Genomic DNA, 14,849 nt, shown 5'->3' on the forward strand with positions numbered 1-14,849 from the left:
ATATGAACAATTTTATTCAAAAATTCTTTTAATACAGTTTTTTCAAAAGCACATTTTCAAAGGAAATTTAAAATTTTTTTGTACGATACTATCGAGAGAAAATGGCGAAGTCTTCGATAAATCGATACCTGTAGTAATCTGCAGTAATCTGCACTCTGTCTGTAGCAAGGAACTGTCATCGATTAAATGGACGGGAAAATGAGTTCTAACAATTCTTCTACTTATCGCCGCGCCAAGTAAGTTTAATAATAATCAAAATATAACATTACATAATCTTCTTACTATAATTTTAATATCTAATAAAGGTTGCTTTATGTTATAATATGCCAAAGTCACGTATTTTGAGGTTAGGTTGATAAGGTTAAGTCTATTTCTAATCTGATTGTACATATTTACAATAATATATATAAATATATCTGAGTTATAATCAATGTTTATGCGATAAAATTTAATATCTTTTAACATATTTCGACTGCTTTGATTTATAATAATTAATAGAGTAGAAAACAATTATTAGATATTCCCATGATATCTTTTTGAATAAATTGTATATTATGTTTATAATACTATTTGTATAGCTTAAAAATTGCACCTGGTGCAGTAGTGTGCGAGGAGAGTATTCTAAAAGGAGATATTTCTATTGGTGCAAAAACTATAATCCATCCTAGAGCATGTATTCTAGCAGAGGCTGGTCCAATCATTATAGGAGAAGGCAATATAATTGAAGAGATGGCAACTATAACCAACAGGCAAGCTTAATATATTTGTATCATTTGCAATATATGCAGTGGCATTAGTTACTAATTTAACTCTACAGATTGCCACCTGATACTCCAGAACCTGTAACTGTACCAGTGCAAATAATAGGAAACTATAATGTATTTGAAACTGATTGTGTTTGTGAATCATATAAAGTTGGCGATAACAATATCTTAGAAGCAAAAGGTACATAGTTGTAGCAATTACTTTTCAATATATGCACAAATGTGATTGTAGTATTAAATCTCACATATAAGATTTATTTTATATCAAATTAAAAAATAAGAATCGTTAAAAATAATATAATGCCATTATTAATTATTTATAAATCTGTTTATAATTCACTTATTATATATAAATATTATTTTGCCAAAAAGCTCAAGTTAGTCGAGAAATTGAATTAACTAACGGATGTGTTATTGGAGCTGCATGTTCTTTGACAGAACAAGAAACAATACCAGAAAATACAATAGTATATGGAAACCAATGTCAACGTAGAGAAATGAATGACAAGCCATATGTAATTATTATATATTATTACTTTTATGCTGTTATTTCAAAATTCTAAATATGATTTTTCTACTTTATTGTAATTTATTTCAGCCACAAATTGGACAGTTGGATTTTCTACTGAAAGTACTCCCAAATTATCACCACTTTCGCAAATCGAATGTAAAATCAAAACCTGGAGGACCTATGTGAATGATGTATACTGACATTCTTGTAGTAGTAATAAGGTATATTTAATTTTTATACTAATTGTATCATTTATATTTATTTAAAAAATCGTGTTTACAATTATTCAACAATGAGATATATATATATATTTTTTTTTTCTTTTTATATTGTATTGGAATATGAACATGTTAATGAATTATGGAGAAAATTATTCCATATTGTAACAGATGCATACGATCAATTAATTTAACAAATTGCTAATTTATTTTTAATATGAAAATAAAAGAAATAAAAAATTAATAGACGAAAATATTGTTCCAAATTTACTTTCTTTTTATAAATTATATATATATAATATATATATATATATATATATATATATATATGTATATATATTAACGTTTATTATACATACAAAATTATTAATGCTATTATATATATACTTATTTATTGTGGAATATTTGTAATGTTCCGTGCAATTGAAAAATCGAAAGCAATTTAATGGTGAACTCCGTGGTTTTAATATGTAAAAATAAAAATAAATGAGAGTCATATGTATGTATACATTTAACTTAAATCGAACGAAATAGCGCAAGTCAAAATTTATTTTTATGTTTTAATCTTAAAAAGTAAATCTAAATAACAAATAATAAAACTACACTTCTCTCCCTGTCAATCTTTTCCTCATTTTTTATAAGTCCGAATTGTTTTGGCTAGAATTACAAATATTTAAATTTTGAAATAGTTTAGGAACCATTTGATAATAACTATTTTTAGATTAAATATACTTTTAGATTAAAACCAAGATAGCACAGTCTAATATTTATTAGTAAAATAAGTTATGAAATGGGGATCTTCATATATGATTTTGTACTTATAAAAGATTTCGTTGAAATCATAATTTTGACCGTAATTAAATACCAATTTACCTAGAAGAGCTTTTTTACTTTAAGCTTACACAACAAAAAATTATATCAAATTAAAATTCTTTTTATTTTATTTTAAAATAAAATTAAAAATATTTTATTGTTATAATTTTTTTAAATTGATATTTTATAATAAGCAATATATTTTTTAATTCTGTAAACCCATGACTTTGTCCTAAATATATTCTTTGCGTTATACAGGAATTTATTATATTACATTATAACACACTTAATTATTAAAGTTAATAAATATTGTTAGGTATTAATAACAATTGAATTTGCTTTGATTGAAGTTTTTCAATTTCCTATTATGAACAAAAAGATTGATTTATCAAAAAAAGTGGAAGGAGCCCTCGTCACTTTCTCAACGAGCGGAAATACGAATAGAAATATTAGCCACTCTGTCTCTTAACCAACTCTCCGGAGAATTTAACGGCGTAATGCTAAACGCTACATCTATGAATATGAATTAGCGTCTCGTCGAGGGGGTTGGTTGCGAACCATTTACCGCTTCCGTCAGCTTAGCGAAGCGCGCCAGTGATTATCAACCCTCCTTCATATTTGAATTTATACAGGAAAATAACATATTTTGTATCATGACTCACAATAAATAATCAATTTGAAATTATGTTTTCATAAATAATCTATTCTTTTAATATATGCACATTAAATATAAATCTGAACGATCTTTTCAACTTTTTATTATATATACTTTCAAGATTAAAAAAAAAAAGTTTTATGATTATAAATGCTATTCTACAATAATAAATTATTTAAGATAAAAACATTAGTTTTTAACTAAAAAATATCACGGTTGAAACATTTATGAAAGATCTGTATATTACTTTTACTAACAACAAATTCGCCAGATACTGAATTTAAGTATTTCTATGTAACAAAAGTCACAACCGCACCCTTACTTTAATGATCGGCCGCGGCAACCCCCTGTGACGTAACTCTTGTCGCGAAAGTGGTGACTCGAGAGAGCTGTCATATTTTGACATCCGCAGCGGACGTCGAGAAAAGAGAGAAAGGGTGCGAGAAAGAGACATGAATGGAATGAGAAGAAAAAGATTATTTTTCCGAGAGGGTTGAATCCGCAATACAGAAAATCACGAAGGAGAAACTAACAAGGAGAGAAAGCTCCCACCGCTTTTCTGACGAAATTACGTAATTTCTTCTTGTTGGCTCATTTCAGCCGCGACGACCATCTCTTCTTTGTTGATTTATTTAATAATTTGGGAAAAAGAATTATAATTGAACTGATGAATAAAAATATCCGTATATAATTTTTAAAAACATAATAACAAAAACATAATAAAAAAGTTTTATAACATGTATCATTAATATGTATCATTATCATTATTATTTCTTATGGCATACATTAAAAATGATTGAATATATTTTTTTAATTTACATGATTAATAAATATTTTTTTATCATTACCTATTCGATTAATTCAACAATCAATACAAAGATGAAAGCTTTCGATAATTAAAAATAAAAGTTAATAAAGAAGTTAACACAAAAGATAATAATTGTTACATTTTGAGTGGAAGAATAAAGAGACAAAATGTTTTTTATTTGCACAATTATGCAAACGCTTACCAGCATGAATGAAAATTAAATATAAATTACATAAGACAGATGAAACAGTCGCATGGAAATGAAAACGTCGCGTCAAAACGTTCTCGGGAGGTAGCCCGTGTACATCGCTTTTAACTCGAAGTTCCGACGGGGGCCGAGGTTTGAGTACCGAATTAGGCGTGCCGTCAAAAGTCGCTCGAGCGATTGTCATGATCGCGAGCGGTGCGTGGAAACGATAATAATCGACGGACAGCCCCTGGGGTGTGTTTTGATTTCAAACATCACGGTCGTCGGCTGCTGCTATCACACACACGCGCATAGAATATCTGCACAACTAGACGGGGCAAGGTAGATAGAGAAAGGCTCTATTTGGAGGCTGCAGGAAGGAAAAGAAGGCGAGATCAACCCCCTCGATTCCCCCCGACGTTCCAGTCGGGACGCAAATTGACGTCCGCAGACACGAACCCCGCTCGTCCAATGCCAAACGAGAGTGACGAGCGTTGCAAATCCACGACTCGCTTAACATTTCCATTGTGAGCGCCGTCCCCGGGGTTCGAGTGGCGGAAAGAACGGGGGGATGCTTTAGGGGAGAGAAATGTATCGAGCGCACGAAAACCTCGATGTTATCGAGGATTATAATAATTGCGAATTAATGTCGGTAATCGGAGGAGTTGACCGATCGACATCGCGTTAAGCATATAAAGTATTTAAATCCTTTATTGCTATACACAGAATTTACGCGTGCAATCAAGAAAAAAATTTTTTTATTGAATTATTAATGTATATAATTAAATTAATCAATATTTTGATTTTAAATATTTGTATAATTCAGATAATATGTTATTATTTAAAAAAAAAATCGAAACTTTTGGCAAAAAATTACTTTACTGATTATAATTTGAAATTTTTTCTTATGGCAATTAAATAAACTAAAAGACAAGTGTGATCCATTTCAATCAACTTGTAATCTGCTTCTTTCGAGAAAAGCAATGAAAAAGGAGATAAGAGACGCGTAACCAAGAAGTATGCAGCCTCCATCGGCGTCGACAAAACTTTTCTGAAGAGAGATGTGTGTGAAAGTTTAGTAGAAATCCAGTTTTATCTTTGTCTTAACATTTTTATTAAGAAATAACTGTTTTACTTTTCAGACAAAAAGAAAGAACGTTTAAAAAAAATTTATTTGAAATATTAAAAATAAATTGAATAATAAACTTTGAATCGCTACAAGTTTAAGTGTGCTAGAAAAATATTGTGAAATATTAAACAAATCATCAAAATTGGTTTATACTACAGTTTACTGCCAGTTTACGGCAACAGAATACATAAAAACACGAAAATGTAATATATAATATATCTTTTTGGTAGTTAAAATTATAATTTATTATCCAAGCGAAGACAGATAATTTTTCTCAATTAAAGAGATGTTGCAAGTGCAATTTATCGGCCCTCTCACTACGCCTATGACAATGTCGATACGAAGATGAACGATTTGATCGCGACAATGAATAATACTCGACGGGCGACGGTTAAACGCAGAAGCGGATCGGGCCCGCCTACGAAGAGGTGGAGGAGGCCCCGGACGCGCGGGCAAACCACCCGTAAAATCCGAAAGGGAACCGCCACGGCACGGAGAGGTACGGGGGCGGGGGGCCGCCCGGGTGACTCTGTGACGCGATTATGCTAACGAAGTTGTTCCATTGTAGTGCTGTTTACAGCGACGCGCGCATTAAGGCTACGGAACAATGGGGCGGCCGCGATGGAGAATCCTCGGAAATCGGGACGCGCCAGGATGAGAGAGTTAACTTGCTAACGAACGAGTTGACTTCATCTCAATCATCGTTTTGAGTGAGCGGAGATAAGTAGATTTATCTTTTCTTCTGCTGCACTGTTTAAAAAAAGTCACGAGATTTTACATTTTTTACGATTGTTTTAATTTCTTTAATTTCTCTTTCGTCTGTATTTATGTTCAAGAAGCGTAATCTTTTTACTTTTTCTTCATACATTTGATAAGTTTTAAATTTTAAATTTATATATTTTGGCGAATTATCCTTGCATAAATATTATTTAAAAAATAAACGACGATAATTTCTAGAAAACGTTGAATAACCTTTCCGAACATTGCATCTCAATTAAAATTAAAATTGTTATTTGCTTTTCTATATTCAACATAAATATCGTAACTATAGATTTTAGAGTTTAAAGACAACATTGGAATGCAACTAAAAATAAATATTGTTTTTTAAGAGAGATTGGAAAATATTAATTAAAATGGAAAATATTAAGATTCAATGATATGATATATCTTCTTACTGACGCATTTTAATGCGTTACAACGAATGTGCGCGTTCCTGCACGAATTCGCAAGATAAGAGAATTTTAACTGCATCAAAATTCTCAGCGGGATACGTAGATAGAGGTCCAAGAAATCGTCGAAATTCTACATGGTGTGAGAGGGGCCCCCCCGACTTCACCGCGTCTGGTTACCCCCTACCGAGGCGCCACTTGACTCGTATTTAACTTTCAAATATATTTTATGCCTTTTGCATTTCAATACTCTCGTGTATTCTCCGCAGAATTCATCGTTCTACCCCTCTCTACTCTCTCGGTCTTCTTGCTTAGATTCAATTGCACACGCGTTTATGCGTTTTGTATGTATACATTCATACTGTAACAAATATTAAATATAATAGAAATATCAATGCATTAGTATAAACAATATAATATTTAAAACAATGAAAAAGAAAATAATTCAAACGTTCAGTTTTTTGATAACATAAATATTTAATTAGAATAATATTTATATAATTGTAGTTTACATAATTATATAATTAAAATAATCAATAAATCTTTTTAAGCAACATATTATCATCATCATCAAAATAATATAAAGTTTTATATGTTACCTATTTAAACAATAAATTAGTTTACTTATTATATTTATACTATTTAAATATTTTAACAAATTATTACAAAGTTATATATGTTTATTGATATATATGCATATTTTTAATAAATCTCTAATAAAATATATAATAAAATATAATTATATTAAACAGTCATTCATAATTTAATTATTATTAATGCATGGCTTTAATATATCAATTAAATAGATCTATATATTTGTAAGAGAATGTTTAAAAAATATATATAAGAAATATTAACGTTATTAGAGAGAAATACAAGTAATGAAAGAATTACTGTAAACGAGTTAGGTTTTCCGGCAAGTGACAAGAAAAATAAAACTTTGTCGTCGCGACGATTCAACACGCAAGTGTAATTCATACTCGAATGAATTTGGCATTTATGTGTCCATCGAAGCGCGACGACGTTTCGACAGGATTATTTGTAGGATCTGGCTGCATCCTATGATTTTTCCAACGAATCCTTTGTGCTCGGATACGCTTTCAACGATCAAGCGAGGGTGTCGACAGCGTAATTTTACGACTTCCTAGTTTATATAAATCACCATTACCTGTTAAAGACTATTTCTTTATTTATACACAATATAACATGTACATAAATTAAAAATTTTTTAGTTTAATTAATTTAAAAACATAATTTGTTTTTAAAGAAAAAATAATTTTTTGACATGTATAAAATTATTTCAGTTTTTCAGTTTTAAATTTCTCCTAAAGAAAATTATAGAAATTTGTAATAATAAATTCACTTTTCTTAAAATTATATTGGAAGTTATAAAACTTATATATATATATATATATATATATATATATATATATAATATATTAAATGCATTAAAAACAAAAATGTATTAATTTTCAAAATATTTTATTGTAACATTAAAAATTTTAAAAACTTTCTCATACTTTAAAACTCCCTATATATAAGTACTATTCTAATTAAAAGATACATTGAGATATGTCCTAACTTCGACATGAAAATTTCTCGACTTCCGGTTTGTAATTCCCTAACTAAATAGAATTTTAATTACGGAAGTGTCACACAGATCCCTCTGATCGTGTCATCCACTTATACCCTCGCTTATTCGACGACATAAGCACTGAGTGGGCGGATAACGATATTTTTCTTTTCGAAGGACAAATGGAACGTCGACTGATACGTGTGTGGCTGTCGGTAACTTCAAAGGACAACGCATTCGGATGCACCGAGCGGACCGAGATTGGACTGCTTCAAGGATAGACTTCTTACAAGATAATCTCCCTCTTTCTTATTTGACTTGTGTGCGACCTTCGTGTACAAGATGATACATAAATCTAAGAAGAAAGATTAGACAATATAAAAGGTAATTATTCACAAGTTATATAATATAAAGAATAAATATGATTAATCTTTTTTACAACAAAATCGAAGTTTTTTTAAATATTTTTTTATAAAATGTTTTATATTTAAAACATTTTTAAAATTTTTGTATATAATTATTTTTAATTTCTCTTAGATAAAAAAATATATGATATAATACATATAATAAAAATATATACATATTTCATATATATATTTCAGGAAGATTGTATCAAAAAAAAATATATACGTATATATATTTTAATATTATTCCTTATTACTACAGAGCCTTTTATATTACTTTTAATTTTAATATTATTATTATAATTATATCTTATATCTCATAATTTAATAATATACACTTTTTAAAAATAAATACCCAAACAGTTTTTCATGAAATGTCCTATACGCCCGCACACATGCTAGCCCGATGATACGTGGGAGCACGTGCGTGTACGCATATGTAGTAACACGTACGCTAAACTGCGGGGAACGGGAATGTATAGATGGCATTCTTCTAATTTGTCGGCGGTACTTTGTCGGCTAATCAATGGCCACCTGATTACCATGCGCCGCGGACAGTAACCACCGTAAGTGCTTGTCTCGATTGCTTTGCGCACATCTGAATGTTAACACATACGTATGTGGACCCTTTGTTTTTGAAATAAAAAATACCTTACGTTGTACATGACGTGCAATATAAAGTCGCTATCAAGTTCATATACCAAATAATAGTTCCAAATAATACTTCTGTAGATTTATAGATTTATAAAGTCATAGAGATGCGGATTTTTATATACATACATATATATAATGTATATATATATATATATTGCATATTTTCAGTTAACGTTCAGAAATGTTTTCTATTTTGAATCTTATCGCTAGTTTTCAATGTTGGATTTAGCAAAAATTTGTTTGTTTTTTTACTTTGCGTAAAATCATCTTATTACAAGTTTAAAAATTTTTGTAGTTATAATTTTGAATTCATAAATATATATATATATATATATATATATGTGTGTGTGTGTTATGAATTCAAAAGTATAACTACAAAAATTTTTAAATTTGTAATAAGATGATTTTACACAAAGTGGCCTGTGTCTAAGCAATTTTTGTTGAATCCAACATTGAAACTAGCGATAAGATTCAAAATAGAAAACATTTCTGACCATTAACTGAAAATGTTGCATATTTTCAATACTTAGATGAGTACAATGATTCTAATAGTTTAATTTATTGATATTGGCCCAATATATCTCCAACAATTTAATCAATGTCTCGCCAATAAATTGTGCTATTCGAAGCAGATTGGCAGATTTAACTATCCATGTAACTACCTACAAACAGCAAATAAACCATATTAAGCACTAACTCCGTTAACGCTAAATATTCATATATAGAAAGTTTGATTCGTATTCCCAATGTGCTGAATATTTCGGAACAATTTTTTACCGATATTTGAATATCCCTTTTATATTTGATAAATATTTCAAAATATTCCATGGTATAAGAAATATAAGGTATTCCATTGGGCATAATGGCGGCAGATTAAATAGAACAATTAATCAAATGTTCGTGCTTCAAAGTTAATGCAATCATGATCTTTTTTACAATTTAGGGCAACGTTCTTGATTGGTCAAAGATCAGTTGCCACGTTCAAGATGACTGCATATCATCTGAAATAAAATACCTTATATTATACCATAAGATATTCCGGAATACTCTTGGAATGTTTTTTTTTAAAGTTTAGGAATATATATAAGTCAAAGTTTTTATAAGTTGTATAATTATTATATAGATTTAAAGACCGTTCATAGACACATAAGAATTTTATTAATTTTTATTTATTTTTATTCGGTAATTGAATGAGATGATATTTGCGAGCAGATTAGCAAAGAAAGAAAAGAACGAATGAAAAAAACGGAACTTGAAAGTTTTATAAAGTGCCGCCTAGGCCTCTATCGTTCTAAACGCTTCAACGCTGAGCTCCGCCTGCAGCGTGTTGGACGTGTTAATCATCTTATTCTCCCAATACGATAAAACGACCAGCGACAAAGAGCGACGTCTTTAAATCACCAGAGGCGGTCTCGTGGCTGAAACGCTAAACGGCGTATGCCTAAATCAAGTTAATCGTAAGGGGCGCGACTAAACGGGATGCTATATTGAGACATGCACCGTGCAAAGAAGCACCAACATCCTCGACATGAAATGGGACTCGCTTGCAATTACGCGTGAAATGAACGCGGCGATGCATGCGGTCGTACGTGCGTGCGTGCGTGCGTGCGTGCGTGCGTGCGTACGTGCGTGCGTACGTGTACAAACACGCGTTCTTTCTCACAAAAACACCCGCAGATGTCCAAATGCTCGAAAACAGCTTAATTCGTCGCTTTGTCTCCATGGTGTAACAATAAATTCTGATGATTTTGATTATTTAGAGGGGCAAACTATCGAAATAACAATTTCAGCTTCGACACGCATGAATTGCATAGACGCGCAAAATACAGCTATTCGTGCGTATACGCAGGCAAATGTCAGGTCCCTTCACTCTTTGCACCCCTCACTGATGGCCCCGATGGTTAATCCATTACCGGGGACGCGCGACGATGCCGAGCCGGCTCTCGGTTTCCGCGACGCCCACTAATTTGCTAACCATCGATTTCGACCAGCACGCATACCCGCACCTACCGCCGCCAATCGCGAAACCCGGCCCCTCTCTCGTTTCGCGTTGCTATGTTTAGAAACGCACGCGCGGAACACTCTTTGGCGCTTAATAATAATCGGTTAACCATCGCCGTTTTATGCTGCCGAATGATGGATGCATGCTCGGTAGAACCGGTTCACGGAAAACTACCATCACGGCTTTCGGAGAAGTATTTTCTCATAAAATATACTCATATAAAATGTACCCATATAAAATTAATATATAATTATCATCGGATCATTTCTGTAAATATATCTATATACCCACAAAATTCCAAAAACACTTTACTCAAAAATCGAGGTATTATAGGATCGTTCATAGGATGTAAACGTTCTCTAGATGTCTTTACAACGTACCTTGGAGGTTTGTGCTGCATGAGTATTAATTAGAGATTATGGTTTTAAACGTGTATTGGAGATTTACACAAATATATTTATGCCATTTATTTTTAAATGTACTTAAATATGCTGATAATTGAAAACTTTAATTTTTCCAGAAATTGCAGGTCCGGTTATTCCTGAATCATTTTTTAAAATGTACTATAAAGAAGTACATTTCTTGTACTTTTACCTTGAAGTCCAATTTTGCAGCTCACTTCACAAGTGAAATAATAAGCTCCTATTCTCTCCCAAGTGATTTTTAAGCTAAAATGTTTTATCTTTTTTACCTTCTAAATTTAAGAGTTCGCAAAAATTTACTTTGACTTCACTCAAATATATATATATATATATATATATATATATATATATATATATATATATATGGGTCAGAATAATACGAGAATCAAACTACGTGTTTAACAATGTCGCGATTTCAAAAGAAGAAAGTCAGCAGAAATGTGGAAGAGTACGAAGACTGATTTCGGCAAAGGGATAAGTGAAAGATGCATGCATAGGACAAATCGGCCGTCAGATACGATTGGCGAGAGAGAAAAAAGCGAAGAGCACTCTCAAAAGAGTGTACTCATACATCGTCCATCTCCTCTTCTTTCTCGGTCCACGTAACTAACGGCAGGCAATTAAAACTCGGCCTGCCGCAAGCATTTAAGCGTCGACATTTCCGTTCACACGTGCGTAACGAGTCGAGCGGGACGCGCATCGACGCCTCCACCGCGCAAAAAGACATCGACGACGACGCCAACCGCGTCGCGTCGCTCCGCTTCGCGAAGCGAGCAGCGAGGCGAGATTTAAGGCCGTCTGAGCATTCACGGTCGGAACTCTCGTGTTCTGTGTTCTGTGCGACCAGCAGCCACGCACATGGCGAACTCGTAGAACTCGATGGGTTGAACGTTTTTCTTCATTCATGATATATGACACTCGCACAATGTAGCGAGGATATTTTATTTTATCGCTACCGAATATGACAGAAATTGTACTTGGCTCGGATTTAACGAAACGATCCCGAAACTTTGGAAAGTCACAATGCGAAGGGATTACTTAGAAGCGAATTTCTCGCCATAAATAAAACTGTTATATTTTAATTTTAATTTGAAGAAAAAATAATCACGATTACATAATGCAAGTGAAATTGAAATTTCCTTCAATTAAAAACGATCGTCAGTTCTCGGAATTTCCTGTAAGATTTGTTCACATATATTTTAAAGCAACTTATGAATATTTATTCTTCATCAAAGAATTGAATAAAATTACTCTTTACTTTCTTGAGCGCCGATCTGACGCATGCCTCGCATTTTCGACATGGTCTGCTCCAATTTGTCAGTGACTACTTGTAGGGTGAAATTTGTCTGGCCGATTGCCACTCCTTGTATACTGCAGTTGGAATTTATAGTCATTGGTTCTTTCCCGGGTACGACGTGTCGGACAAAGTGCGATTAAATTCAATATCCATATTACATAAAAATATGAAGGAATAGTATTGAATTGTAATTATATTGAAAGTTGTTCTTACAATTAGAATTCTCCAAAATCTCATCCGTAACATTTATCTATTTTGTCGTGATCAGTTCTTAGAAAGATCTTGTCAAATTTGTTATTTCAAATGAGAAGCTTTTCTCCAGACTTAACAGAGGAAGTCAACTGCCGGAGCAAACCGCGTTTAAATACCTTTCATCACCGGAGAGCAATATCTCTACCTTTCTTCCTGTGCCTTTGTGCCTCTTCTCTCTAATTTTACAAGGCGTTAAGTGTCACTTTGTACTCGATTCTTCAGCTCTACCGATACTTATTTCCGCCTTTCTGTCGCGCAAATAAGTACAAGCGTTTGCTATAAACTTCTCTGAAGGCAGCTCATAAAACTACATCCGTTGTGTTCAAACTCATAAAAGAGAATTAATAATTAACTAAGGAACTATTATTAGTTTATTATCAAAAATTGTTATAGAATTGTATAATCTCTCTAGAGCTTAATTAGAGAAATTGTCAATATTAATAATAATGATAACAAAGTGTAATAATTAATGCAATATATTTAATCATATCATGTATCATATTTATGATCAGTATTTATTAAAGCAAAAATAAATTGTACAGCTAATGACAAAAATGTAGATTAAGTCAAAGGATACAAAAATATTTGTTTGTCTCTTTTATTTGTTTACTATCTTATCTACAATGTAATACTAGGGTGGCAATATAATTAGAAATATATTAAATCTGACAATACTGTATATGATCATTCATCATAATGCATAAATACTGGAGTAAATATAATTCGTAATTAAATTTAAAGGTATTTTCCATTAATTGGAATACACTAAGCCTGGCTAGAAACCCTATATAACACTGTACTAATTAGTAATAATAATAATAATAATAATAATTATTATTATTATTATTATTATTATAAAACAAACATTGATTATGCATACAATTAAGATACACACATAAAGATGTTAAATAGGTGTATTATAGATTGAAGCATTGATATAGTATTTGTAAGGAGCAAGTGATGTATATTGTGTAATTTTGAGATCTAATTAAAGTGACGGCATGCTAACGAGTATCGAAATAGTATCGTTACTGTAGTGATGCATCGATTAGCCGGTTCGGAGCCATCTATGATGTAAACGATGCGTGGGTGTAATCCATCCTAAAATTCAACGTGCACGAGACGCGCGTGAAATAACGTGTAACGTTTCTAATGACGTTGACGTATATTAATTTATAATTTAGTAACTAAATTTTCTTAGAAAATTAGTTTTTGCGCTACAATATTCTATTTTTACATCAAAATATAATCAAAGAAAATATAATTGTAAAAAAAAATTAAATTAGTATTATGATATTATAACATAATTAAATTATTTTATATAGAAATGCTAATGTATTGAAAATTCATTATCTAAATTCTGAATGATATTTTTTAGATTTAAAGGATACCTTGTTTTTTTGCTGAAATAATTAATTCTGGAAAATAAAACTCTTAAAATGTTTTTCTTCTGTAATATTAAGGCACAACAGAAGAAATCAATAATTATTACGCAGCCAAAAAAGTTTGGCAATTAGATGACAAATGACAAACAACATACTAAGAATAAGTACGTGTCAATATCCTCACCGATGGATGAAATAAGACAACAGCTTTGATAAGTGTGCTCGTTAGGAAGCACCCTGCGGGGGTGGCATGAAGGATAACTTAATGGGGAACACGTTGAGGATACAAAATAGACTGCGGCAGAAAGCAAGCTCGTTAACGTCGATCGCTTCATGTTTCAGAAACAGCGTAATTGGTCAATTACCTGTCAAAACTTCCTTGGGTCTTAAAGATTACTCATTAGTTCTTCATAATCTCAATGTATGAGATTTGTGGAATTTTTTTATTTATTACAATATAGTAAAACAGTATAATATGCGTATTATATAAAGCACGTAATTATTGTGTTTAGTAATGGCAATAATTAAATGTCTCTTAATGGGTTATTGGTAGAAAACAATTCATTGATCCAAGAGAAAAACAATTTTATGAATATATTAAGTATT

General features: G+C 31.4%; 1 protein-coding gene across 6 annotated transcripts; it reads left to right on the forward strand.

The window, feature by feature from the left end:
- The first annotated feature begins 97 nt into the window (after positions 1 to 97).
- DCTN6-p27 (dynactin subunit 6) lies at positions 98 to 8,218 on the forward strand. Of its 6 annotated transcripts, none has more exons than XR_015545010.1 (9): positions 98 to 236; positions 579 to 749; positions 818 to 945; positions 1,137 to 1,279; positions 1,363 to 1,496; positions 4,887 to 5,019; positions 5,099 to 5,288; positions 5,370 to 5,584; positions 5,654 to 6,698. XR_015545010.1 is itself a non-coding variant. In XM_011067497.2 (6 exons), exons 1-5 carry the CDS (start codon positions 187 to 189, stop codon positions 1,459 to 1,461), a joined length of 591 nt encoding a protein of 196 aa, XP_011065799.1. In that variant the 5' UTR covers positions 98 to 186; the 3' UTR covers positions 1,462 to 1,496; positions 8,005 to 8,218. The 6 variants fall into 6 exon arrangements, 2 of the variants coding, with proteins under 2 accessions (XP_011065799.1, XP_087262060.1); XR_015545011.1 differs by having other exon boundaries at positions 4,938 to 5,019; XR_015545013.1 differs by lacking the exon at positions 4,887 to 5,019.
- Positions 8,219 to 14,849: the final 6,631 nt, after the last annotated feature.

This window comes from Acromyrmex echinatior, chromosome 4, assembly GCF_024713525.1.
Source record: "Acromyrmex echinatior isolate Ae372 chromosome 4, ASM2471352v2, whole genome shotgun sequence".
NCBI classification, from domain to species: Eukaryota; Metazoa; Arthropoda; class Insecta; order Hymenoptera; family Formicidae; genus Acromyrmex; species Acromyrmex echinatior.

Coding starts and splice junctions, on each gene's coding strand:
- DCTN6-p27 (XM_011067497.2), top strand. CDS start 187: ATGGACGGGAAAATGAGTTCTAACAATTCTTCTACTTATCGCCGCGCC. Junction 750..817: donor ATGGCAACTATAACCAACAG/GCAAGCTTAATA, acceptor TTAACTCTACAG/ATTGCCACCTGATACTCCAG. Junction 1,280..1,362: donor AAATGAATGACAAGCCATAT/GTAATTATTATA, acceptor AATTTATTTCAG/CCACAAATTGGACAGTTGGA.